At 48.9% G+C, this 24,453-nt stretch overlaps 9 protein-coding genes across 9 annotated transcripts; 3 read left to right on the top strand and 6 right to left on the bottom strand.

Annotated features, from left to right (window-relative positions):
• Positions 1-131: 131 nt before the first annotated feature.
• Positions 132-3,155, top strand: N7503_000976 (serine/threonine protein kinase; the record flags this gene model as incomplete). The annotated part of the gene is made up of 2 exons (XM_057060537.1): positions 132-797; positions 849-3,155. The coding sequence occupies 2 exons, from the start codon at positions 132-134 to the stop codon at positions 3,153-3,155; spliced, it is 2,973 nt and encodes a 990-aa protein (XP_056927460.1).
• Positions 3,156-3,693: 538 nt separating this feature from the next.
• On the bottom strand, positions 3,694-4,617 carry N7503_000975 (putative mitochondrial genome maintenance protein Mgm101; the record flags this gene model as incomplete). Its single annotated transcript, XM_057060536.1, has 2 exons — positions 3,694-3,961; positions 4,037-4,617. The coding sequence occupies 2 exons, from the start codon at positions 4,615-4,617 to the stop codon at positions 3,694-3,696; spliced, it is 849 nt and encodes a 282-aa protein (XP_056927459.1).
• A 137-nt stretch (positions 4,618-4,754) lies between these two features.
• On the bottom strand, positions 4,755-5,329 carry N7503_000974 (uncharacterized protein). Its single transcript, XM_057060535.1, has 4 exons — positions 5,259-5,329; positions 5,161-5,192; positions 5,042-5,106; positions 4,755-4,895 (listed from the first exon to the last, which is right to left on the bottom strand). The coding sequence occupies exons 1-4, from the start codon at positions 5,318-5,320 to the stop codon at positions 4,827-4,829; spliced, it is 228 nt and encodes a 75-aa protein (XP_056927458.1). The 5' UTR covers positions 5,321-5,329; the 3' UTR covers positions 4,755-4,826.
• A 106-nt stretch (positions 5,330-5,435) lies between these two features.
• Positions 5,436-7,647, top strand: N7503_000973 (biotin--[acetyl-CoA-carboxylase] ligase BPL1; the record flags this gene model as incomplete). Its single annotated transcript, XM_057060534.1, has 4 exons — positions 5,436-5,502; positions 5,563-6,202; positions 6,253-6,819; positions 6,867-7,647. The coding sequence occupies 4 exons, from the start codon at positions 5,436-5,438 to the stop codon at positions 7,645-7,647; spliced, it is 2,055 nt and encodes a 684-aa protein (XP_056927457.1).
• Positions 7,648-9,994: 2,347 nt separating this feature from the next.
• Positions 9,995-11,427, top strand: N7503_000972 (uncharacterized protein; the record flags this gene model as incomplete). The annotated part of the gene is made up of 5 exons (XM_057060533.1): positions 9,995-10,150; positions 10,204-10,308; positions 10,366-10,775; positions 10,838-10,905; positions 10,970-11,427. 5 exons carry the CDS (start codon positions 9,995-9,997, stop codon positions 11,425-11,427), a joined length of 1,197 nt encoding a protein of 398 aa, XP_056927456.1.
• A 937-nt stretch (positions 11,428-12,364) lies between these two features.
• Positions 12,365-12,977, bottom strand: N7503_000971 (uncharacterized protein; the record flags this gene model as incomplete). The annotated part of the gene is made up of 2 exons (XM_057060532.1): positions 12,365-12,724; positions 12,780-12,977. 2 exons carry the CDS (start codon positions 12,975-12,977, stop codon positions 12,365-12,367), a joined length of 558 nt encoding a protein of 185 aa, XP_056927455.1.
• A 1,088-nt stretch (positions 12,978-14,065) lies between these two features.
• N7503_000970 (Amino acid transporter transmembrane) lies at positions 14,066-15,791 on the bottom strand (the record flags this gene model as incomplete). Its single annotated transcript, XM_057060531.1, has 7 exons — positions 14,066-14,152; positions 14,210-14,353; positions 14,410-14,607; positions 14,673-14,887; positions 14,942-15,082; positions 15,134-15,552; positions 15,613-15,791. The coding sequence occupies 7 exons, from the start codon at positions 15,789-15,791 to the stop codon at positions 14,066-14,068; spliced, it is 1,383 nt and encodes a 460-aa protein (XP_056927454.1).
• Positions 15,792-18,383: 2,592 nt separating this feature from the next.
• N7503_000969 (aldehyde dehydrogenase ALDH) lies at positions 18,384-20,039 on the bottom strand (the record flags this gene model as incomplete). Its single annotated transcript, XM_057060530.1, has 3 exons — positions 18,384-19,567; positions 19,650-19,849; positions 19,915-20,039. The coding sequence occupies 3 exons, from the start codon at positions 20,037-20,039 to the stop codon at positions 18,384-18,386; spliced, it is 1,509 nt and encodes a 502-aa protein (XP_056927453.1).
• Positions 20,040-20,518: 479 nt separating this feature from the next.
• Positions 20,519-24,424, bottom strand: N7503_000968 (uncharacterized protein; the record flags this gene model as incomplete). The annotated part of the gene is made up of 4 exons (XM_057060529.1): positions 23,563-24,424; positions 23,247-23,508; positions 23,037-23,191; positions 20,519-22,987 (listed from the first exon to the last, which is right to left on the bottom strand). The coding sequence occupies exons 1-4, from the start codon at positions 23,881-23,883 to the stop codon at positions 20,519-20,521; spliced, it is 3,207 nt and encodes a 1,068-aa protein (XP_056927452.1). The 5' UTR covers positions 23,884-24,424.
• Between the last annotated feature and the right edge of the window lie 29 nt (positions 24,425-24,453).

The raw sequence follows: 24,453 nt of genomic DNA, 5'->3' as shown, positions 1-24,453 counted from the left end.
TTTTTTCCCACTAAAATCTCCACTGAAATCCGCAATTGAACCAACCAGGTTGAGAAATCGATCGTCGCCCCAGAGGACTTTAACTCCATTTTAAAGAACCGTTCCCTTCCTTTCTTTTCTCCTTTCTCGCGATGAGGAGCAAGCTGGGAATCTCTCCCAAGCATTCTGGTTTACATCGGTTTGAACAGATCCCCGATCAGCCTTACGACGGGATGCACAACCCCAACGACGTCACTATTGATATTCCCCTCACGGAAGCCCCTAGCCAGAATGGTACTGGGCATTGGGGCTCCGGGTCTGGCTCGACAAAGGGACTTGTCACGGAGCCTTTAGAGGGTGAGAAGCAGGGGATTATCGCGCCTGGTCGTCGCCGTCGCATTGATTCTGATATGCATGATCTGCGTGGTAAAGCGTCCGAGACCTCCGATGATGGTACCATTAATGTCGTTGGCCGGATCTACCTGGCTATCTACAATTTCTCGATTGTCACTCGTTACATGATCTATGTCATTCCTATTGGTCTTTTGATTGCTATTCCGATCATTGTCGGAGCTACTGCGGCTCCTAATGCGAAAATCGCAGGCGTTCATATGTATTGGTTCTTTACCTGGATTGAGGTGGTTTGGGTCAGTCTGTGGGGGTGCAAGGTCATGGCAAAATTCATTCCATGGGTTTTCCAGTTGTTGTGTGGTATCGTCAGCTCGGGTACTCGCAAGTATGCACTTATCTTGAGGGCCCTTGAAACTCCCCTTACGCTTGTATTGTGGTGTGTAGTCTCGCTGTGCACTTTCCTTCCGGTATGTGTTCTACACCCTAAGCCCGCATAATGATACTAATTTGACTTGTAGATTATGACTGAAAACCCCAGCAAGAAAAGTTCTGGGGATACTGACGAGAAGTCCTGGGAAAAGAGCGTCAAGAACGTCCTGCTCGGCTTTTTAGTCTGCAGCCTTATTTACTTAGGTCAGAAGGCCATTGTTCAGCTCATTTCGATCAGCTATCACCGCAAGCAATTCGACACCAAGATCAAGGAGGCTAAGCGCAATGTTTACCTTGTCAGTCTACTGTTCGAAGCCTCCCGCAACATGTTTCCCATGTACTGTGCGGAATTCAACGAGGATGACTCGACCATTATGGACCCCATCTTGAGTCAGGCTGTTAAGAAGACTAAGCGGTCCTCGATCATGCCCCTGCGTATGGTCCAGGACGTCGGTCGCACCGTTGGTCAGCAGGCTGGCCGTCTCGGTGACAAAGTGCAGGCTGCGGTGGGCAATGTCGCGTCTGAATTGACTGGAAAGCAAATGTTCAACAACAACACCACTCACGCGGTGGTGGTCTCCGCACTGGAGCGTAAGCGCTGTGCTGCGGCCTTGGCCCGCCGTGTTTGGATGTCCTTTGTTGTCGAAGGCCGTGATTCTTTGTACATTGATGACATTGTTGAGGTTCTGGGACCTGGTCACGAAGCCGAAGCTGACGAGTGCTTCGCCATGTTGGACAAGGATGGCAATGGAGATATCTCTCTCGATGAGATGATTCTTACTGTTACGGAGCTGGGACGCACGCGTAAGGCCCTGAACCACAGTATGCACGATGTCGACCAGGCTATCGGTGTACTGGATGGATTGTTGTTCACTGTCGCTGCCGTGGTCGGCGTTCTGGTATTCATCTCTTTCGTCACCACTGGCTTTGGTACCGTCATTGCGGCTGGAGCTACCTCTCTACTCTCTCTGAGTTTCGTATTCTCGACCACCTGTCAGGAAGTCTTGGGTTCTTGTATTTTCTTATTCGTCAAGCACCCCTTCGATATCGGTGACCGTGTCGATGTCAGCGACAAAGACTACATCGTGGAACGCATTTCTCTCTTATTCACCGTCTTCCGTTCTATCAACGACCACCGCTTGACTCAGGTCCCCAACAATATCCTGAACAGTTTGTGGGTTGACAACCTTACCCGTGCCAATGCCATGCATGAAAGACTTACTGTCCCTGTCGCTTTCGACACCACCTTTGCCGAGGTTGATGCCCTGCGTGCGGAGATGGAGCTTTTCGTCCGTGATAAAGAAAACTCTCGTGACTTCCAGCCTGAATTCCTCGTTGAGGTGATTGGCGTCGGCGACCTCGACAAGCTTCAGTTGCAAGTTGACATCCGCCACAAGTCCAACTGGGCAATCGAATCCGTTCGTTCTGCGCGCCGCTCCAAGTTCATGTGTGCCCTCGTTTTGGCCATGCGCAAGCTCAAAATTCGTGCCCCTGGTGTCGATCGTCCTGAGGAAGAGTCCAAGGACGGCAATGACGGTGATGACAAGGGAGAAACCGCCGATGACGCCCTCAAGACGACACTGATCCAACCTGCCGCTGCCGCCGCAGTCGCAGACGACGCCTCCCTGGCCGCCGACACCGCGCAAGCCACAGGTGTCGACCGGAAGCGCTCATCTGGCACACTCACCCAACGCGGCTCCACCAACCCAGCCAATGAAGCCGCCATCGCCGCAGCCCTTAACACTCGCTCGTCCCACCACGACCTGGACCCAGAGGACAACAACGCCCTCCACCGCACAGTCACCAACGCCTCAACGCAAGGCGCCCGCCAATTAAGTGTAAACAATGGCGCAACCGGATCAATCGGCCGTGAGCCCTCCACCGGCCACCGCAAGGCTGGCCTCCGCGCCTCCTATAACGAGCAGATCCCAATGCCGCCCCCACTCTCCCCAGTGCCTGCCGGTCTTACCCCGTCAGCGAGCACTGTCCCTATCCTCCAAACTCCTGCTCCCCCAGGCTCCCGCGGCAGTGCTCGCTACGAGCCTCCCTCTCATATGTCGCACTCAGACCAAACTCGACCCACAATCCTTCCCATCATCGGGTCCCCTGAGTCTGGAACCTACAACACATCCTACTACAACTCCCGTTCAGATAACAACAACCAGTACGAGTCTGTCGAGCTGGGCGGCTTTAATGGTGAACAAAACAGACCGCACGAGTATCCCTCTGCTGATGGCCAGAGCCGCTATGACGAACGGTATGACCCCGTCTCTCCGCCTTCTATCTACTCACCTCCGCAGCAGAATGCTGATGCGGAGAGCAGTGGGCGTCGGCCTTCTTTCATGTCGCGTATGAAGCATGAGAAGTCGAACCAGTATGACGGGCATGATGCTTAGTCTTCTGTTTCATTCAAACTTGCATATCTCATTTCATTTCTCTCTTTCTTTTTCTTTTTCTTTTTTCTTTTTCTTTTTCTTTTTCTTTTTTTTATTACTTTTTCTTTGGGAAAAAAAGGTGTTCATATAGAATGTTTTCGATCACGAAAACATTTCTTCATTTTTTTTCTAGTGTATGATACTGGAGCCAGTTCAAATTTCTCAGATTAGATGCATCAATGATTGCGAATGGATGTCCTACGGGACTCTCGGATTTACCACCTTTTTACTAGTATCTACAGTATCTTTCTCACTGGATGTCAATAGACCACTGTACAGCACGTAAACAGACATTTGCAGTGACATATTTGAACTGCAAGATCTTTGGGCATTTAGCGGTCATGAGTAGAGGCAGATATATTCGAGCTCTATCTGCTAGAGTACAATCACAATATAATACAAAGGTATGCTTCCAAAATCCAGGATCAGCACGCGGTCTAGCGAAACAACAGCCCGGTAAACGGATCCAGTGAAGCCCTACTGAACTTCAACTGCAGATTTATTTACTCTCCTTCCACGGATACCCGACAGGATCATCCTTCCGAATCCAGATCTTCGACTTCTTCTTACTAATAACATGTTCCACAAACACCTCCCTCGTATACTGGGCCTTATACTTCCGAATCCACCTAGGATCCCAAAGTTCGCTCGCAATACCGAGATCCTTGCAGCAGCGCACTAGCGCGTTAGACCGACATCCCTCTGTCGCGGTAGGGATTCCATCGGGCGAGAAGTAATCTTGTTCGCCACGGGCAACGGAGACGAGTCTACATAGAAAAAAAAGTATATTAGCCACTATTCCCAGAACCTAGGCACCCATAACAGAAGAAGGGGGAACCAACCGTCCATGACAAACAAGCGCATACTCCCTTGTGACAGTCTTAGGCGTAACAATACTCTCACTCCGGGGAACAAGACCCCAAGCTCCAGGGCCGAACGCCTGATTTAGTACACGTCTGTACTTAATCTCGGGTAGGTAGACAATTCCATCAGGCTTGATCTCAATTTCTTTAGGATCGATCTCCGCAAGCAAGATCTTAGCCGCCTTCTCTGGGAATGGCTCGGCAGAGAGACCGTGGAACGAGCGCGTCCAGTCAATTTTCTCCTCCGCGGCGCTGATTACGTCAAGCGGCTTGTCAGATAGCCCGCTTTTGGAGATGTTATCTGTTGTTTGGCGGTTCGGGGTGGAAGTGGGTTTGGACTGGGCGGAAGGTGTGTAGGGTGTGCTTGTTCGTGTGGGTTGGGCAGCTGGTTTGGGTGCTGGGGATGGTGTGGACGAGCTGTTTGCGCGAGTGTAGCTCGTGCTGATGGCACGCTTGCTTAGGGTGACGTAGGTCGCTCTGGCGCGCGGAGCTTGGGCCAGGCTGGAGAATTGCTGAGCAGATTCCAATGCCCGCCAGGGACGGACACGTAGGTTTGACATTGTGGTTGGAGTTGATGGTGGTGTGAGGAGCTACAGGTGGTTTCCTGGAGCTGAAGCTGAAGCTGTCTGCGGACTGTATCACGTGATATGATAAATCATGCGATTCTACTAACACGACCGAATATCAAGGATATTGGGAGTAAAATAATTGTAATCAAAGGGCAGAGGAGCCAATTGTGTCAAGAGTAATAGTACATGTTTGTGTTGCATTATGCGTCCTGGCTCTCAGTACGTTGGTCGTTGCCCTGGCGCTTCCAGCATTCACGGAAAGCTTCCATCTAGGTTAATTGTCAGAAATTAGTACTCCAGACTATAAAGTAGCTCTTGAAACACACGAAAATGTCATAAATGTGATATAACGTCACAAGTAGACACACGGAATGGCTATAGGGTCTTAACAACAATCAGCTGATACTGGACTTACCTCGTCCTTGCAAGCTCGCCAGTCCTTCTTAACGAAATAGCAGTCATTCATCTTATCCTGCTCGGCTGTGAACTGTTAGATTTTGATTCATCGAAAGTAAACTCTAATGGACTACTCACCATGACAGCCAGTGCTGAAAATGCGCTTGTCCCTGTTAAAAGAATCAAAAGAATCAGCCTCAGTCCTCCGAATGAAGATGTTCCTAAAGCTCAATTACCACTCATCGGGCTCGTCATCATCCTCAGGAACGACCTTAGGCTGTTCAGCGTTATTCGACATGATTGAAGTATGCAGGAGAAATGATCGGGGATCGACGGCTGGCGTCGGGAAATAGTTCTTCTATCTTATCGCCGATATGAATCATCCCTCCCCAACCCACTCAACAAGCCAAACAATGGCGACACCAACAGGCAATGATGCCAATCTCACAGCCAAAAGGCTCAATGTCCTAGTCTACTCTGGTTCGCTCAATCACTCCGCTTGGAAATTGAGCCGCTTTCTGACCGACAAACTCGACACAGGAACCGGAACCACCGTCGACTCCGTCCGCCATTGCGTCTACACCTTGCGCCGTCTCCTCGCCCAAAACTATGCCGTCACCCCGGTCACAGGCGAGATGCTCCTCAAAGAGCCTTGGACTGCGTCTTGTGCGCTGTTGGTGATCCCCGGCGGCGCGGACCTGGGATATGGCCGTACACTGAATGGCGCAGGGAACAGGCGCATTACGCAGTTCGTGCGTCGGGGTGGTAAATACTTGGGCCTTTGCGCGGGTGGGTACTATGGGAGCAAGCGATGCGAATTCGAGGTCGGTGATAAAACAATGGAGGTTGTGGGTGAGCGCGAATTGGCCTTCTTCCCGGGGACTTGTCGCGGCGGGGCGTTTCCGGGGTTTGTTTACCATAGCGAGGATGGTGCGCGTGCTGTTGGACTGGATGTTTCGAAAGAAGCCTTGAATGAGGGTGTTATGCCTACGACATTCCGTTCGTACTATAATGGCGGTGGTGTGTTCGTGGATGCTGCGCTGTACAAGGATAAGGGCATTGAAGTGCTGGCAAACTATAACGAGAAAGTTAATGTGGATCCTGGTGAGGGTGGTGCAGCTGCTGTCGTTTACTGCAAAGTTGGTGAGGGTGCGGCTGTATTGACTGGACCTCATCCAGAGTATGTTGGCCGTGCGCCTTGTGCATATAGGATTACTGACTTCTTCGTAGGTTTGCCGCTGCCAATCTTGACCCCAAGGGTGGTGGTCCTGAGTATGCGGATCTCGTTGCTGCGCTTGCCGCCGATGACAAGGAGCGTACAGACTTCTTGAAGGCCTGTTTGTCGAAACTTGGGCTGCAAGTCGCGAAGGACACTTCAACTGTCCCTTCGTTGTCATCTCTGCATGTTTCTGGCCAGGACCCTGAGCAGTCATTAGAAATCCTGTCGCTCCTTGCACCAGACCTGCAAAAAGAGAATCAGAATGAATATCTGAAAGATGAGAGCGACACATTCAGAATTGAGCGTCCAGGCACTTGGAATTTGAGCGACCTGGAGGAGGCACTCCCTGACGGGGAGTCGAAACCCACCGAAGGAATCGTCGATTATCAGACAATAACCAAGCGACTCGTCTTCCATGATGACCTCCCATCGTCAAAACTCACACCTTACTTCAACCACCATGCATTCTATGCCAATCTCAAACAATATCAGTCCGAGTCCCGAGAGGGTGCTTCGGAATTTGGGTCGATCCTTATGTACGGTGAGGTGGTGACTAGTACCAACACGATTCTAGAGAAGTGAGCACTCCTAATGATAATGGCTCGGCCTATACTAATTTTCGCAGAAACACACAACTTTTGCGCCGTCTTCCAACTGGATTTACTGCTACAGCCACTGTGCAGGTTGCTGGACGCGGCCGAGGCTCTAATGTGTGGATTTCCCCAGCCGGCTCTCTCATTTTCTCGACCGTGGTGCGGCATCCAATGGAGAAGATGCAATCAGCACCCGTTATATTCCTCCAGTATCTATCTGCTATGGCCGTTGTGAGGGGTATCAAATCCTACGCGAAAGGCTACGAGAATATCCCGGTCAAGCTAAAATGGCCGAACGATATCTATGCCCTGGACCCAGAAGATCCCGAGCAAAAGCGCTATACCAAGATCTGCGGTATTCTCATCAACTCCCACTTCATGTCTAACGAGTACATTTCCGTCGTTGGCATTGGTGTCAATGCCACGAATGCCTCTCCCACTACTGCACTAACAGCCCTTGCCGCACGCTACGCTTCCAATGGCGCTGCCACCACCTCTCCGGTTTCGCTGGAGAAACTTCTCGCCCGTATCCTGACTACTTTCGAGGATCTATACATTCGCTTCCTGCGTACAGGCTTTGATCGCGGCTTTGAGGCGATGTACTACCAGGACTGGCTTCATATGCATCAGATCGTGACCCTGGAAGAGGAGGGCGGTGCCCGTGCCCGGATCCAGGGCATCACTCGTGATTACGGACTGTTGATTGCAGAAGAGCTCGGATGGGGTGATCGACCTACTGGTCGGTTGTACCAGTTGCAAAGTGACAGCAACAGCTTTGATTTCTTTAAGGGATTGGTTAAGCGGAAAATTTGAGCGAGTGTTTCCGATACTATACTACATCATCTCCATGAAACACTTAGTTCTGCTCATTTGTTCTCGGCTACCCCTAAAAAAACACCTGTATAATCTTTACGAATGCTCCTAGGAAGTACTGTAGTTCGCTTGAGCGAGTTTTGGTCCAATTCCTGGAAACCAAGTGTCGACCAAGTGTCGACCGCAATCAAAGTTATAACTATTGTTTACCACATAACAGTCCTAGGAGCCCAATATGTGTCATCATGCTAATAGGCATGCCTTAACTACTGCTCAATTCGACCATCAATAATAAACCCTCCTATATACGAGAGCCAAAGTAAAAAAGAACCTTGAAAGAGAGCAAGAACACCCTACGACTAAGACCTACTATTTTGTGAGTGACGTTTTCTTATAGCGCCGTTATCTATTCGTTAAAGAAGCTATAATACTGTACCGACTATATATTGATCACTCGATTGAGGAGTCGTTGAATAGTTGCTATTTTGGAAATGTGTCCATTTGTCTATGGCTACTTTCTCACCGAGCTAATTGATTAATTCATGTGCGAGACCTGTAATCAATAAGTCTCCTAGCGCTTACGTTTTATCGTAGCCGAAGGTTACTATGCCTTTTATAGAGAGTGAGCTAAATACTATAAGTATGCCTAGATCTAAACGAAAGAAGGACCACTAAATCCTAGATTTAAAATAATATTAGGTACAACAGTCGGTTTCCAAATTTCTGCCCATTATCGAAGACGCTTTGAAAGACACGAAGTATAATGCCGAAAGCGCTTATTTTCTCAGCAGCCATGACAATCTTATTACAAACAATTAGTCTGCCGTTGGGGAATTATCAAGCAATAAAACCTACGACGAATTGAGATTAAACCTTGACGTGCTAGAAGCGTCGCCACGCGACCGTAGTGATGGACCAACCCTACGAGGAAAACGCATGTAGACCCTCCAACCTTTTGGACTATTAGAATAGGCTACGCCACAACTTAATTTTTCTTGCGCTGGAATCCGCATTATATGAATCCTACAGACTTCCAAGGTTCGTTATCCTATAGGACAAAGCGGGGGGGGGGGGGGGGGAATGGTTCGTTACAATAGAATGCTAAAGGACCATGCCGATAGCTTGTCGTTGGAAGAAACTTATCACATTCCAAAGAAGGAATTGCTCCCAAGAATCAGGTACTTTTGACTTAAGATGACAAGCTATATATAGCTTCCCTGTTAGGTCGAAGCCGGTCTCGACCTTTCCCTCTCAAGACGAAAAGGGCCGATCCTCGGTGGGAGAGAGCTTTCGTGCCGAGCGCAAGACTAACGGCGCAAGGTGGGCCCTTCAGGGGAGGTCCTTCAGGGGAATATATGATAACAGTCTGGGCAGAACCAAAGTGTTGGGCCGCGGCAGAACCCGACGTTCCGTTTCCATTTTTCATTTTTTTACTGTACCTACAACTCGTTGCAGGTGTCGAGTGGGTTATTCCTGGATTAATCAGATTAATTAAAGTGGAAAATATCTCTACCTGCGTAGAATATCAGAAGTCTCGTGAGAATCGCAAGCGTAAAACATAAACAGTCGGTGTCATGTCAGTTGTTGGTATGCCATGATCTCCATAAAGTGGGGGGTTTTCCGGTAGTATCACAAGTCGGCAAATGTCAATTCATTCTCCTTTGGCAGGGAGATGGTGGTCTTTGATTGGATGTCTTTTCCTTCAAGGAATTGGTTCGGCAAGGAATTGGTTCGGCAAACCTCATGCGAATTGACTGGAAGAGAAGCCCCACAGTACCCACAATGTCAAACCAGGGATTTTCATCGTGCCGTGTTGACATTTCGCCTACAGTAACATTTCTGCAGCCCTGCTTGTTTTCGCTTATAAATTCACGAATTGCCTGATTCCTAATTAACGAAAGTCCAAAAATCTCGGTAAACGGGCCAGCTTACCCACAAGAGATCCGTGCCTGGTGGATTTTGCAGCACCGTTCAAACCGCGCTAGGCTGGACCGCTGACATTTAGATTGATGCTTAAAGCATCCAGACCTCGTAGGCAAAATTTCCCGACGCTACTTTGTTGCAGATCGGCCTGGAAGTTTCCGGTACTCCGAAATCAAGACAATAGGGCTTCCCGTTAGACTGAATACAATGGCGATCTTTTGTGCGGCTCGCCCTTTTATTTACGGGTCCTAGCTCTGCCCATCTTTGCCGTTTGCTGGTGGCGAGCGTTTTTTGTCGCCGCTAGCGCACAGCGATTACCCCTGGCGTGCCGACTGTTCTCCTTCTCCACTTTAGCCACGTTCCAATATTTTTCGGATTTAAAAGGTGCCTAATCCTTCTGCTACTTTTCATCCCAACCATTGAGATGAGTAGCGATGAGGATCACCAGAACACGGCGATTATAGTGGTAGCGGCCCTTTTCGTGTCGATAGCATGTGTAGCCGTTATCCTCCGATGCTATGTCCGCGGCTGGGTGGTGAAGGCCTTTGGCTGGGATGACGGCGCCATGGTAGTGGCTATGGTAGCGTCCCCCTTCTGGCCGCTTGTACTTGTGTTGTGCTAACTTTGCGATAGGCCTGGTATGTGATGTTCTCCGGGTCTATGATAGGAGCGGGGCTTCATGGCAATGGGCGACACTGGTATCATCTTGAGCCAGAGGAGCGTGTCATCGCCATGAAGGTATGCATAACTCTTCCGAACCCCCTCAGAACCATAAACTGATTGATTTTTAAATAGTACTGGTGGCTTTGCGAAATTGGTTTCTGCTTTGCATCTATTTTCTGCAAGATTTCAATTTGCATTTTCCTGATGCGAATTTGTGTCAAGAAGCTCCACCTATGGACTCTCTATAGCGTCATGGCTGCGACCGTCTTTGCTGGCCTGGTCTTTCTGTTTCTCATGCTATTCCAGTGCAAGCCATTGTCCTTCTTCTGGACACGCTTAGCCCATCACCCTGTTGTGAACATCGAGGGCGAAGGGTCTTGTATCAACATGGAAATCATTGTCATCATGACATATATCTATAGTGCTTTTGCCGCATTTTGCGACTTCACTGTGGGTATCTTACCAATCTTCGTTGTGCGTAAATTACACATGAAGCGACAGACAAAAATGGCAGTAATCGGAATCTTGAGCATGGCTTGCATGTAAGTGACTGTCCATGTGCATTCCATCGAGCCTGGGAATATACAGCTAACAGATTTTGCAGTGCATCCTCCGCCGTTATCGTACGTATTCCTTTTGTTAAAACTTTTAATGATTTGGACGACTTTTTATGTATGTTCTCTCCTGACTACTTTCAACTGCATTCATCTGCCTCGAAAATACTGATCTCCCAAAGATGCGACTGTTCAAATTGCCTATTGGTCGAATCTTGAGTGCGGACTTGGTATTACTGCTGGCTGTCTCGCAACCCTTCGTCCCCTTCTCCGCCAATTGTTCGGTTCACGCATAGATTCATCAAATACTGGTGGATTGCCCAAATCTTACGGGCGGTACAATCCTGCTAGTGGGCAACGACCGGTGCCTTTGGGATCAATGAACGGAACTAATCGGAGCGGGTTGAGACCAGATAAACTGGCTGTCATGGTGACAAACATCGAAAGCCAGAGAGACTTAGAAAGGTCATGGCCCGGGTCATATAGCCCGAGCAGTAGTGAGGAACGTTTGACTACACAGCACCCTCCACTTCCAGGGGAAATGAAAGTCGGTGTTCACCGGACGTTCGAGGTTACGCGAACGGCGGTGAATGACGATGATTCAAGTGGCTCTCAGTGGAACGCGACAGAGCATGTATAAACCAGTCATCAAAAATAGCAATGAACAATCTTGTACAAGTGCTTTCTCTACTCTGCGTAGGTAAACTACGGAATGTTTGCGCGGAATTTTTCTGAACCATAACATAAGCCCGATTCTTCGGAAATCTAATCGCCGGAGGATCATTTGAACCTCTAGTGGGGATAACAAGGTGATTTTGTCCTTGCAGTGGCATTCTAGAAAACAACCGGCGTGGCTATCGAGGGTCGTCAAGTAATGCATCCACAGTAAACTCTGAGACAGGTAGTTGCATTTGCTATTTATCAAGCTTATTGTTCCAGAGACAAGTCGCAATAGACTGGATAGTGTGTCCCACACTGTCCAAGAAACTCGTGGCTTCGAAGTCCGGAGTTGAGGTCATAGAAGGTCAAGATGCCGAGGCAATCCGTATTAAGTGTATTAATGATTCGTCAAAGTTTCGGACCGCTTCCGTTATGTGCCCACCATTGCCCAGATTTGTATCAAGAGAGCCGGATATTCGGCTCATTCTAGACCGTGTCTTAGCTTAATTAGGCTATTTAGCCACAGTGTTTAGATGCAACTAGACCAAATATACTATGAAATCAGTGGATAAATTGTCAGGAATAATCAGGGGCAAACTATATTAACTTTCAGCGCAGAGCAGAGTTTGATAAACCCCCGCATACATATCAGGCCTACGTACCGGATTTCCTTTGACGATTCTTGACTTTCTTTCCAGGTTAGTGCTCACCCTACCGTACACGGAAGTAGATGTAGGTGAGGTGGTTACCACTGCCGAACTGCCACTCTCAGCGGCCCCAACGCAGACATAATTATCCACCCAGAGAGAAGCGCAAGTGCTGCCGACAGCTGGATTGCACAAGTAGAAGTCAGCCAGGGTGATGTTATAGTCGGTGATAGAGATTTCACCATCATCACCACCAACGACCAGATAAAATTAAACACAGTCACTCACCATGCCGGTCTGGATGGGAAGGGGGGTTGTTGTTGAGCCGATGGATGTGGCGGTCGAAGAAGAAAGACCGGTGCGAGAGGCGGTTGAGGATAGAACAGAGGTTGTACTCAACTCGGTAGTAGAGGCCGTACTCAACTCGGTAGCAGAGGTTGGATTCAACTCGGCAGTAGAAGTTGCAGTCGTAGACGGGATCCAAGTGTAGACTCCAGCTGGCACGGAGGCAAAAGAGGCAGTAAGGTAACTTGAGGGCAAGTAAGTGCCAGCGACAAAGTTCACCTCCACGCAGTAATACAAATCAGGAAGCATTTGACAGCCTGAGCCAGTCTCCGTCACGATCGGATTCTAGGTAGGTAATGATTAGTGACTATATAAATTATGGAGAGCGTCGGCTGAGTACCCATTCCTCGAACTCTGTGGCGGTAATTTCATATAGCACCTCGACCGCCTCACAATCCGATCCCTCCACATATCGATACCAAAGACTGCAATCCTCATTACTTCCTGGGGCAGCAGTGCCGGCCGGGCTAACCAGATAGCCTGCAGCCTGCCCTAGAGAAAGACTGAGCGCAGAGAGAGCCCAGTAGAAGGATTTCATGGTGTATGTGAACAAGGGCTTGGGAGCGTGGAATTTGGGACAGATAGAAATCAAATTACAGTCAGTAATCCCGGGATCGAATACTCAGTTAAGCAAGAAGGTCCGCAACTATGTCGGGGATAATGCTCACACTTTCTTACCGAAATTCCCCAGGTTGGCCGGAAATACAAAGATTTCTAGATATATTAATTTAACTAGTATCGAGGAACTGGAAAACCTCTAACGGAATTGGGCCACTGGGAAATGAGACCAGACCGAAATAGCTAATTAATGCCATTTTCGACTCATGATGTGGACTGATCCACAAGATGAACGTGAGTTTAAGCGAGGTCTAAAAGGGCTGTTTTGACCGAAGATACAAGAGTCAAAGCTCACTAGTCAGGGGTATTGCCAAACCAACTGCAAAACTGGACAGAAGCTTGTCAGCCATGGGCACTTAGTGGTAAGGGTTTTACTAGCGTGGGTATTAGCGTGAATTGAAATTGCACTGTGGGATCAATCTTGCCGGAAGTCGAATAGGCCCGAGGTGAACCGTGGCCCCTATCGCGGAAGGCAGAACAGAATCTAACCGCGGATTGATGCAAGATTCCCCCCCCTCCTTCCCCCCCTTTTTTATATGCTCTAGTATAAGACGAAAAGATAGGAGATTAAGCAACTTATAAAGTATAGATAGTGCGGTAATTTAAAACCATCAAATCATTAATGGGATCAGTAATTATGTGGGGAATTTATGCTTCTTCGGGAACAGACTAGCAGTAGACTGGATGGTCAATAATTGCCTCATAGTAATACGTAAATAGTAAGCAGCTCATCATAATCACTAATCGTCACTGGTCTATCAGGTCACTATGGTGAGCTGACCCTGAGCCCAGACTGAAATTTACTTAGTGAGCCTGAGTTAAGCGCCCTCATAAAAGCGGCGGCATCCCGAATAGGGAATCCCCACTCGTCGAAGAAAATCACCTACGTATAGCTACATATATGTTGTACAGTGTCGGTGTCAAAACACCCCAACCTTGGAATGCCTACATATAGTTTTCATATATGGATTCTGTATACGTAGGAATGCAGTCTTAGAGAGTAGGTGTTCAGGAGTTATCGGCGCAAGAGAAACTGCCACTGCCTGAGGTATTGTCATGGATTGATTTTCCGGAGGTATACAGGCCGAGACCACACTAGACAAGAAGTCAGCAAATTTTCAGTTCCAGAGCACAGCAGGAAAGTAAACATACCAGAACAAGGCCAACGGAAATAGAGAAACAATTCAGGAAGGTCAAAAACATCTTCCTAGGCGATGCAAACCACAGCCCCTGGTTCATATGCAATCCAAAGATGCCAGTGAAGATAAAGGTAAACCAGCTTCCGAATAGAGCAGTCTGTTCATCAATTAGCATCAAAATAAAATGGGCTGATAATACAAATGAAGACATACGATCAAAGTTAGCAGATCACTGAAGACCGGGATAGCCATTGCGATAATCCACGCAACAACCCAGAGCACAAACGCAATGCCAACCCACGAGCCAACGGCAATCCAATCCCGCTTGTGCATGCGGTCTGTACCGGCGAAAACACGAATATATATGGACTTCGCGGCAACGTGGCTATTGATCACTCCTGCAATGACGATCTATCAAAGAAAGGTCAGCCTTTGATTTCTTTATGACGCAGATTAGTATCAAGGTTGTGGCTCACCGTAGGAAGAGCCACCCCGTATGCTATCCTGGAGATCAGAGGACCAGCGGATCCCAAAGCAGGCGAGGTGACAGCAGAGCCGACGTAGCGGTAGATCACAACCGATGCGATAATATAGAGGGTCATGTCGACGGTTTGAAGGAGAGCAAGGGCTTTGGGAAAGTCATTCGGGTCTTTGAGCTCGGCGATGAATGTGAAGAAGGTGTTATGGCTCACTGGGAGATGTTAACAAATTTTCAATATTGACAGATAGAAGATGAGACACGAACCGTATGAGAAAGCAATGTTCGCGGCAGACATGAACCCAGTCACCAGGTTCGTCTCAATAGTAGCGTGGACGACAGTCCCGGGATTCTGAATACCAACCGCGATCATAGTGATCAAGACCGCAGACAAGATACTGATGAATGCTATCAATATTGTTAGCATGTTCCTCCCTACACAAGGATCCATATACTCACAAACAAGCGAAAGCCATGAAACCTTCGCCAATGTCCTAGGAAGTGACAGGAAACAGGAAATAATCATGCCGACAATACCAAAAACCATTGTACAAGTACCATGCTTGGTAATAACATTGAAAGCAACAGTAAATGTCAAAATATGACTGGCCATGATAAAAATGAGAAACAGCAACTGGGCCGTACCCAGCAACTCTCGACCAAATCGCCCCATCAAAACTTCACCAGCATCGGCCATACTCGAGATGTGCGGGTGCCTTTGCTTGAATTGTCCAATGAGCATACCCGTATATGAAGCGAGTGCACCCAAGCCGATGATAACAATGAGTGATGGCACAAGACCCAGCCCTGCAACTGCTGCCGGGAGAGATAGGATACCAAGTGAGATAGTCTCTGCTACCATGAGTAGGCCTCCTTGCCTGCACCACGACTTGTAAGCCTGCCAGCCCTGAACCACACATCAGGGAAGAGACACGTACCACCATTTTAACACCTTGTATTTCACTTCAGCATGTTCCTCATCACCAAATGCATCCTGACGCAGTGGCGCCGGATCAGCCTTCTCTAGTTCCAAATCCTTTTCAACGGGACAACCCCGGTCTAGTGCCGGAACATCGGGCTGGATGTCCACGATTTGGGAGTGAGACGTTGTTGTCATTCTCATCATGTACGTAAGACGAAAGGGGGATAAATTGGAGGTGTTGGATGATGTTGATAACGAGAAGGGAAAGTAATAGAATGGCTCTAATTAAGACATAACATAACCGAGTAGGTGATCCGGGGAATGGAAAACGTGGGTCTGCCCTGAACTCATCATCGCGGGGAATCATTGTCTCTCATACACCCGCCTTCCCTTTCCAGAGGGTCCAGTTATTTAGCGGTTTCGGCTCGATACTCGGGGCAGTGTGGATCTATTAACAAGGTCTTGCCCAGTGAGATACCCGTAGATGGGTGCTAGTAGACACCGAAGCGCCGAATTGATAACCGCAACATTGGGATGCAGAGGAAAGGCATGCCTATTGGGTTGGAGATAAGGCTAAGATAACGTCTATGTATTTTAGTCAAGGTGTTCAATAGGGCTTATTGTGTAATCTGAGACGCTCATTAAGCATCACAGGACAAGATATAACCTTTTCTAAGTTCTGTGATAATTGGGAAAAGCTGAAATTCTTTATTTTCGATTTTATTCAAAATAGGTACGCGTGATACCCCAGACATTTCCCCAGATTGCTTTTTTGGAATTGCATGCCATTGCGTAAAATCTGGGGCATTGGATCAATGGGTCTTGTTGGGGATGTCCGGAATCGCTTGCCTGTTACGTTACGGGAGGCAAAAGGTGGGGCAAAATAGGACTAGATCGGCTTGAATTGGCATGCGGACTGTGGCCGCATCAGCATGTTATGATTTTAAGCTTGGGTCCCACTTTGTCAATTCCGGAGTCTCTAACCAAAGATATGCGGTACCACATCCCCCACCTGAATTAATATACGTGCATCTTCGTTCCACCCACAACTTTCCACCGCCACAACGTCATATAACTCCGATAGGAATTGATCAGTCCTCACCCTTCATGAGGCTTTAGGCCGCAGACAGGCCGTATGATGTTCTCTGAAACTCTGGTGTGGATTGATGCCAAGGTCCTTTGTCCGACAGATAATGGAGGCCGGCCCGAGCTTGTGGTACCGGCTAGTGAATAGGTCGAGTTTACACTAATTGAATGAGATTCGTGTTCAAGACACATAGCGGTATAAACAAATATCGTATTATAAACAATTCATGGCAATTGGGCGTCTATTCCTGTACGGGATGCCCCAAGAGCGGCTCCGATTCGCTTCCTCTTTGCATGCTGGCTTTTCTGAAAGACGAGCGATGCAAAGCCCACAGCAGAAGCACCATTTGGCTGAAGTCGAAGACAAAGTCGTCAACGATGATCCATCCGATAGCACTGTACCAGACAGAAAAGATATTCCAATTAATATGGCCGTCCAACTTTTCGTACGAAAAAGGAAGACTCCATATCCATGTCACCGAGACTAAGGTGAAGACAATAGATTGTACAGCCAGACCCCGTAAGCTCAACGCATTCGGCAAAGGTGTAGCCACAATCTCACGAGCTTGACAGTAAATGCCCAAAACACCTAAAACGGTTAGGATCGGGTGAACGAGTGTGGTGTGCAGGGCGTAGAAAACCGCCGACCAGAATCTTCGACCTTCATCGTCGATCGGTAAGGTGGCTAGGATGAAAAGAGTGATGATCGAGACGACGAGGAAACTGGTGAAGCTGGCGACTAGAGAGGCTCTACGGCTGCTGTAGGAAAGAACCTGCGCGAATCTAAAAAGGACATTAGGGTCTGCACTACTTCTGGGAACTATGGCAGCATGGTCTCACAGTGTCAGGAAAAGAACTGTGACGACAGCACAGTGGCACAGACTAAATCGGTCTCCTGCGCTTGGGGGAGAGTGTAAGAAGACGTTGCCTTCAGACTCGCATTCAAAAAACAGTGCGTATATATAGACAGTGAGCTGCTCAGTGGCGCAAATCAGATTCCACAAGACACAAAGTGATGAGACTCCAGTACTTGTTTGTTTCGTCTGAATACGTGATATCTGGGGAAGAAATGAACCGATAGTGGGGATCAATAAGATGCTGTATAAGTCAGCCAGGATTTTGTTGAGGGAAATATTCGGAATGCCCGTACATGCGGCACCATAGAGGTTGCTCTGCAAGTGACATTTTGCGTGTCGTGAGGGGGAGCTTGAAAATTCTAGATTGTAGTGGTCGAAGGACGACAACTGCCCGTATCAGCTGACGGGAGTGCGAGCTCAGTACACCGTATAATAGGAAATTCGGCTGTTACTGGAGGTCAGCGACATCAGGCTGTTCGAAGTGAAGGAAGGAAAAAGAAGAGCAATTTCAGCTATCAGGCTGGTATAGTCGTAAGTCAGAGACCACAAACAACTATTTGTCCCCTTCGCATCTTAGCAGCTTGGTGCCCAGAGAATTTTGTGAGGCTTAGCCTTTCTTGGTAAATACACTCGGCTAACTTCAGATTAGCAGTTAACGAGTCTACTAGAATCTTAGCTGACAATGCCAGACGATGTAACATCATCTCTCTAGGGTCAACTCTAAACATTTTAGCCTCAATGAATCAATTTTCAGTCAATGTCGAACATGTCTCGACTGGACAAGGTAAATGTGCAATTGAAATCATGTAGCCTTTTGGGACCTTCTATATACAAAGTTCAAAATTTACAGTCTGTTTCCCATATTGACATGGACAGCCTTGATCTGGCTGTAGGCTTCCAATCCAGCCTCTCCAAGCTCGCGGCCAATACCGCTCTGCTTGACACCGCCGAAAGGAACGCGAGGATCACAGTCCTGGCTACTGTTAATCCAAACCATACCCGACTCGAGCTCGGAAGCCACACGATGCGCACGCTCCAAGTCAGTGGTGAAGACAGCAGCACCGAGACCGTAAGAGGTGTCGTTGGCGCGCTGAATAGCCTCCTCTTCGGTATCGAAGGGCAGGATCACAACCACGGGCCCGAAAACCTCCTCACGAACAATTCGCATGTCGTCTGTGACATCGGTGTAAACGGTGGGCTGGACGAAGTATCCGTTCTTGTTCTCGGCCTTAGCAGGGACGTGAGCAGCACCTCCAGTAACAAGCGTAGCACCCTCGCTCTTAGCAATATCAAAGAACGAGAGGACACGCTCGTACTGCGCGCGAGTAACCTGGGGGCCCTGGAAGGTATTCTCATCCCACTGGTCACCGATCGTGACACCCTCAACAGCCTTCTTGAACTCAGCCAAGAAGGTAGGAAGGATCTCGCGATGCACGAAGATACGCGAAGTAGCAGTGCAAATCTGGCCCTGGTTAGACATGATACCAGAGTGCGACCACTTAACCGCCTGGTCCATATCTGCATCAGGGAAAACGAGCAGTGGCGACTTGCCACCAGTCTCGAGGGTAATATTCTTCAACGAGCCAGCAGCCATCTTCATGATCTGGCTGCCAGTGGCGGTGGATCCAGTGAAGGCAATCTTATCGACCAAGGGGTGGTTAGTGAGTGCGGCACCGGCATCACGACCGTATCCGTTCACGATATTAATAACACCAGGAGGGAAACCAGCCTCAACGACCAAGTTCGCAAAGACCAGGATACTGAGAGGAGTCTGCTCAGCGGGCTTAAGCACAACAGTGTTACCACATGCAAGAGCAGGACCCAGCTTCCAGGCTGCCATGGCCAGAGGATAGTTCCATGGGATAATCTGACCGATAACACCGAGGGGTTGACGGAGTGTATAAGCGAATTTCTGAGGAGTGGTGTTGATAGTCTGACCAAAAGTCTTATCGGCCCAGCCGCTGTAGTAGCGAATGGTAGTGGTTGCCTCGACAAGGTCCTCTTCCATGGCGACGTGGTACGGCTTTCCTGTTTAGAGTTAGCGGGGCCGTAGGGCTACGGAGAAAAAATGGATCGGGATCGGCATGCCGCATGCCGCAGTGTAACGCACCATTGTCCCACGCGTCAATCGTGGCGAGAAGCTCCCGGTTCTCCCACATTAAATCGGCCAGACGAGCCATCAGCTGGCCTCGGTCGGTGGCGGGCAGGAGCTTCCATGATGGGTGCACGAGCGCGGCCTTGGCGGCCTTCACGGCGCGGTCGACATCAGCGGGGCTGGCAGCCTCGACAGTGGCGATTGGCTTATCGGTGCTGGGGGGCTCGTTAGTAACGAGTCCAGTTGTGGGCAACACATGGGCAGGTGAGAATGGACTTACGCAGGGTCAATTGAAGTAATGGTTTGTCCAGATGTGGCGGGGACGAATTCATTATTGATGAACAGGCCGGTGGGCTGCTTATAGCTGCGCCCGTTGGGGGTAACGATATCTATTGAGAGACTCATGTTTGAAGTGTGAATGGAGAGGTGAACTTTATTGCAGTCAACCCCGCGTTGATATATGTTATCGCTGATATATATGGAGGGGTGAAATGAGAAGTTCTCTGTGGGTCTAATCCGTTACAGGCAGGTATTTCCGGGGATTCGAGTGGGGAAAAAATAACTTTGAACTGCGTCAACACAACCTGAATGTAGATAGGCGTCTATCATACGCCGATAATCGCATGTGCTTTCCCATTACGGGGCAATATCTGCGGAGAGAGATGACTCCATACTAGGTGGTTGCGACAAAAGCAGCCACCCTCGTCAGTCAACTGGTCGGATCGCGCGAAAATGCAGAAAATAATGCACCGAGACAAATACTGGAAATATCAAATAAAAGCTGAAAATTCGTTCTTATATGCTCAGTGACCTCAAAGGGCTATAAGGTTATTCATAAAGTCATAAACATCGTCACGGAAGTAAACAAGAGCATTCCTCCCAGTCTAAATATCTTCATTCTCAGTCCACTGACGGCACCATCGCACAATCGAATCCTGTTCAATAGGCTCCATCTTAGACATAGTAGGACTGACTGCCAGAGATTTTTGGATATCGAAGCGAGCAAACCCCTCATCCACAATAGTCCGAAAGAATGGCAAAACACGAGCTCTCTGCTCCTCCGCCTCCCTCGACAGTCTGTTCGGAGGAAGACCAGACAGATGCTCGACCCATTCGGAATAAGTGACTAACCGCGGAGAGGAAATACACTTTTGCAGTGCCTCCGAGAACTTGGATGTTGGAATCGGTCGTGGATGCACGATGTTATACAGTTGCACGTTAGGAGTACCTGTTGCGTGATCATCGTGCTTCTCCCGGAGCGCAATTTCTTGTATCACGTTCGCCATCTGATCAACTGGAACCCAGTTGATAAGAGCCGGGTTGATGGGTACCAGGCCACTAGCCTTGGAGAGGATAGCTAACGAGTGTATCCAGTCATGACTCTCCCACTTGCCTCCTTCCTCAATTTTTGTAGGACCGGCGATCTGCCCGATGCGTAAAATTGAGATTGGAATCTGGAGCTTGGTTCCTGCTGCGGCAAGGAATCTTTCCGCTACCTGCTTTGATTGTCCGTAGCCTGTTGCCATTGCTGCTGCTGTGCTATTTATCACTTCCTCTGGCACGGGTACAATAGGAGAAATTGCTTTCGCCCACCTGTGCACGCTGCCGATGCTTGATGTGAAGACCACCCGGGGGCGGGACTTAGCGCGATTCGCAATGTCGATGGTGGCGTACACGCTCTTTAGAATTTCTGGTGTGAACGACGCTAACGACAAAGCGTAGTTGACTGTCCAGATGCTGTGGATAATAACATCGGCATGCGTGCAAATTTCCTCCACGTGGTCTTCTGGTATGCCCAAGTCTGGCTGAGAGAGATCGATGGGGACAAATTGTAAGCGCGAATCCTTGGCATCGATATTGAGACCTAGCTCGTCCACGCGCATCTGAAATGTGTCTCGTACATCGGGCCCGCGGTCCAGGCATTTGATTCCGGCTACTCGGTCATCATCGAGTAAGCTTTTCACAAGATATGGACCAAGGCGCCCTTGACATCCTAGTAGCACCACTTTGATGTCGTCTGTGGCGAATGGTGGGGGTGGAGTGGTTGCTATAGCTTCAGGGAGCTGGGCTACCAGATCTCCCACGAGTCCATCAACGCTAAGCCTTTGTTGAGATTGACTGCCTTTACCCTTTCCGAAGGCTGCGTCAAGTGTGGCGGTTGCAAGTCCGTCGATTGTTGGATTCTCGAAGATCGTTCGCATCCAGAAGTCAATTGTATTCTTTTCCTTATCCATGCGACCGGAAAGACCGAGTTTGAGCTTTTGGCCTAGCTCTAATACTGACAAAGAGTCCATGGCTCCCAAGACGAAGAAATCGTCCGTTTCTCTGATCTTGCTGTCGGGGCGAATGTCATGAACAACGGATCCAATGAACCTCTTGGCTTCGTCCCTCCAGTGATTTTCTAAAATCCCAATTTCACCTTGCTCATCTGTGGTGCCGTCAACAAATGCTGCAGTGATATATTCAGAGTACAATGATTCTGTGGGTTTGCGTGCGATTGTTCCCCTGGGCGCCCGGATGAATCCCAGATTTGGCTGGCTGAGTGCGATTCGGGACCTCCGAATTTTGCCATGGGCGGGCGCAATGCCGTTCGCTTGCGCGATCATTGGCCAGATAGCGTCAATGAACTCCTTCTTGCTCATGCGGTCTATCTCGGGCGAAGACCTTGGTTCAACAAGTAGAAGGACTTCGGGACGGCCATTTCCAACCACAACAGCTCCAGTGATAAGAGGGTCTCCAGAGATGATGGCTTCCATTGGGATAGGCCAAACTCTTTGGTTATTTGCAAGCACAATGATGTCATCTATGCGAGAGTAGAAGCTCCAGAGACCAGGTTTTGTCGGGTGAGGAACGAAAAGATCCCCAGACCGCCATGTTTGCACGTCTGGGAATGTGTGAGAGAGGGTTCGACGCCCTAGGAACTTCTCATCATTGTGGAACACCAATTCGTAGACACCTTCATCCACTTCTTGCATGTCGCATTCCTCGGCTGGATTGAATTCCACATATTGCCAGTCTCCTTGTTGAGGGACCAGCATCTGAACTTGACCCGCCTCGAGACAACCATAGATTTGGCACACGTCGGTCGCTTTGTTGAGCTTGTCACCGGCTGCCTTGGACATAATTCCTCCACCGTACGCCAGAAAGTCGAGACTTTCTGCTTGCTTCATAGCTGCCGGGTTCGAAATCCATTGCTCAATGACTTGTGGGGGCAACCAAAGGGCTCGGACCTTTTGTTCTCGTATAATCTTATCTACCAATGAACCGCTTGGTGCAATATGCGGAGGGCCGATCACCAAAGTAGAAGTTGGGTAGAATGATGGGATGAGGATGTATGCTTGGATACCAGCAATCTGGTCATTCATAAGCGAAGAGCGATGCAGGGATACATGCATGACTTACGTGGAAGATTGGAAAAGATGAGTAGTAACGACCAGGCGAGTCAAACATGAACTGGGCGCTATTTTGAGCGCGTCTTCCCGGCGGTACTGGTATCTTTGAGTCGTTATCTGTACATGAGAATGCAGCATGAGAGTAGTTGACCAGCTTTGGTTGGCCTATTTTTCAGATCAGGTTATGCTGAAGATTCCAAAGGAAGGGTAAGTTACATACCCGTCGATCCAGAGGAATGTAAGATCAGACAATTCTCATCTTTGATCTCTGACCAAGAGACATCAAATGGGTATGCAGGCGACTCGAACTTCAATATCTCGTTCATGGAAGGCACTTGCTTGCAAGATATGGAAGGGTCGAACTTTTGCAAAGACCTGGCGGGTGCTTTTAAGGTTTCTGCATATAGAAGCGCAGATACATCGGACTGCTGCAAAAGACCGAGATTTAATGTGATGGGATTTCGCGGGCTGATGAAAAAGGTCTAATGCGTGTCAGAGCCGAGCTCTAATTGGTTTCCTGATCCATGTCCACTTACCCTCCACCGACATTTTATCGCGGCCAAAAAGATGACCGTATAACGCAAGTCGCTCGGACCAATGTACGCTAGAGTCCGTCGCTTGTTGCGCGTCTTTAGGTTTTTGGTCAGCCACCAGGCCATGTAGTTGACGGCCGTGGCCATTGTCTCCGCTGTGATATCTTCAAAGCCATTTTCCTGATCTCCGGACTTAAAGATCGATGCAAATACCCGATCTGGTTGGTGATGCGCATAATAGTCAATGACATGGGGGAGCAAACGTTGCCCCCTATTTTTTTCCGCCCCCTCTGCCCAGGGTTCCTTGTCGTCGGTGACGGCCATGGTGTCAATGGGACTAGGTTAATGTGTTGAGGGGCAGACAAAGGAAAAAAGATTCGATCCACCGTAGATGCTTTACCGACGCGCTTGCAGGGATGAATCAAGTAAAAATTCAACTGCAGCTATCACCCGCCAAGTGGGCTGACACTAAAAGATGTAACCTTTTGCGAACACGCTAATGCGGGTGTGCCGCTTCATGCCCGAGGCCATCAATCCCGATGGTTTGAGGATGCAAATCAATGATAACTTCGGCTCTTCGTATTCAGAGGTCCACAGCCGCATATACTTCGTCTGTAAATCATCTCAAGGTATGCAGATTCCTCCTTCTTTTGACTGAACGATCAACAGCTGCCCCTCGTTGTGGAGACCTTTGGAGGGGGCGAGTGCCTCAAGCGGGACCTGGACTCGGGGCTAAAATGAGAAGAGAAATTCAAGGAGTCACTCATTGGACGGATAAAGCACAAACAATCCGACTAGTGATTGCCGACCCCGCAGGCTCCCTTTTTAGGCATTGGTGCACCCTTTGGTATTTTCTTCATGTCCGCCCTTGCTTCGATCGGCAGAACCGCACCA

This window comes from Penicillium pulvis (genome assembly GCF_028828015.1).
Source record: "Penicillium pulvis strain IBT 33274 chromosome Unknown contig_10_segment0_segment0, whole genome shotgun sequence".
In the NCBI taxonomy this organism is placed as follows: Eukaryota; Fungi; Ascomycota; class Eurotiomycetes; order Eurotiales; family Aspergillaceae; genus Penicillium; species Penicillium pulvis.
This window is presented reverse-complemented; position numbering and strand designations above follow the sequence as displayed.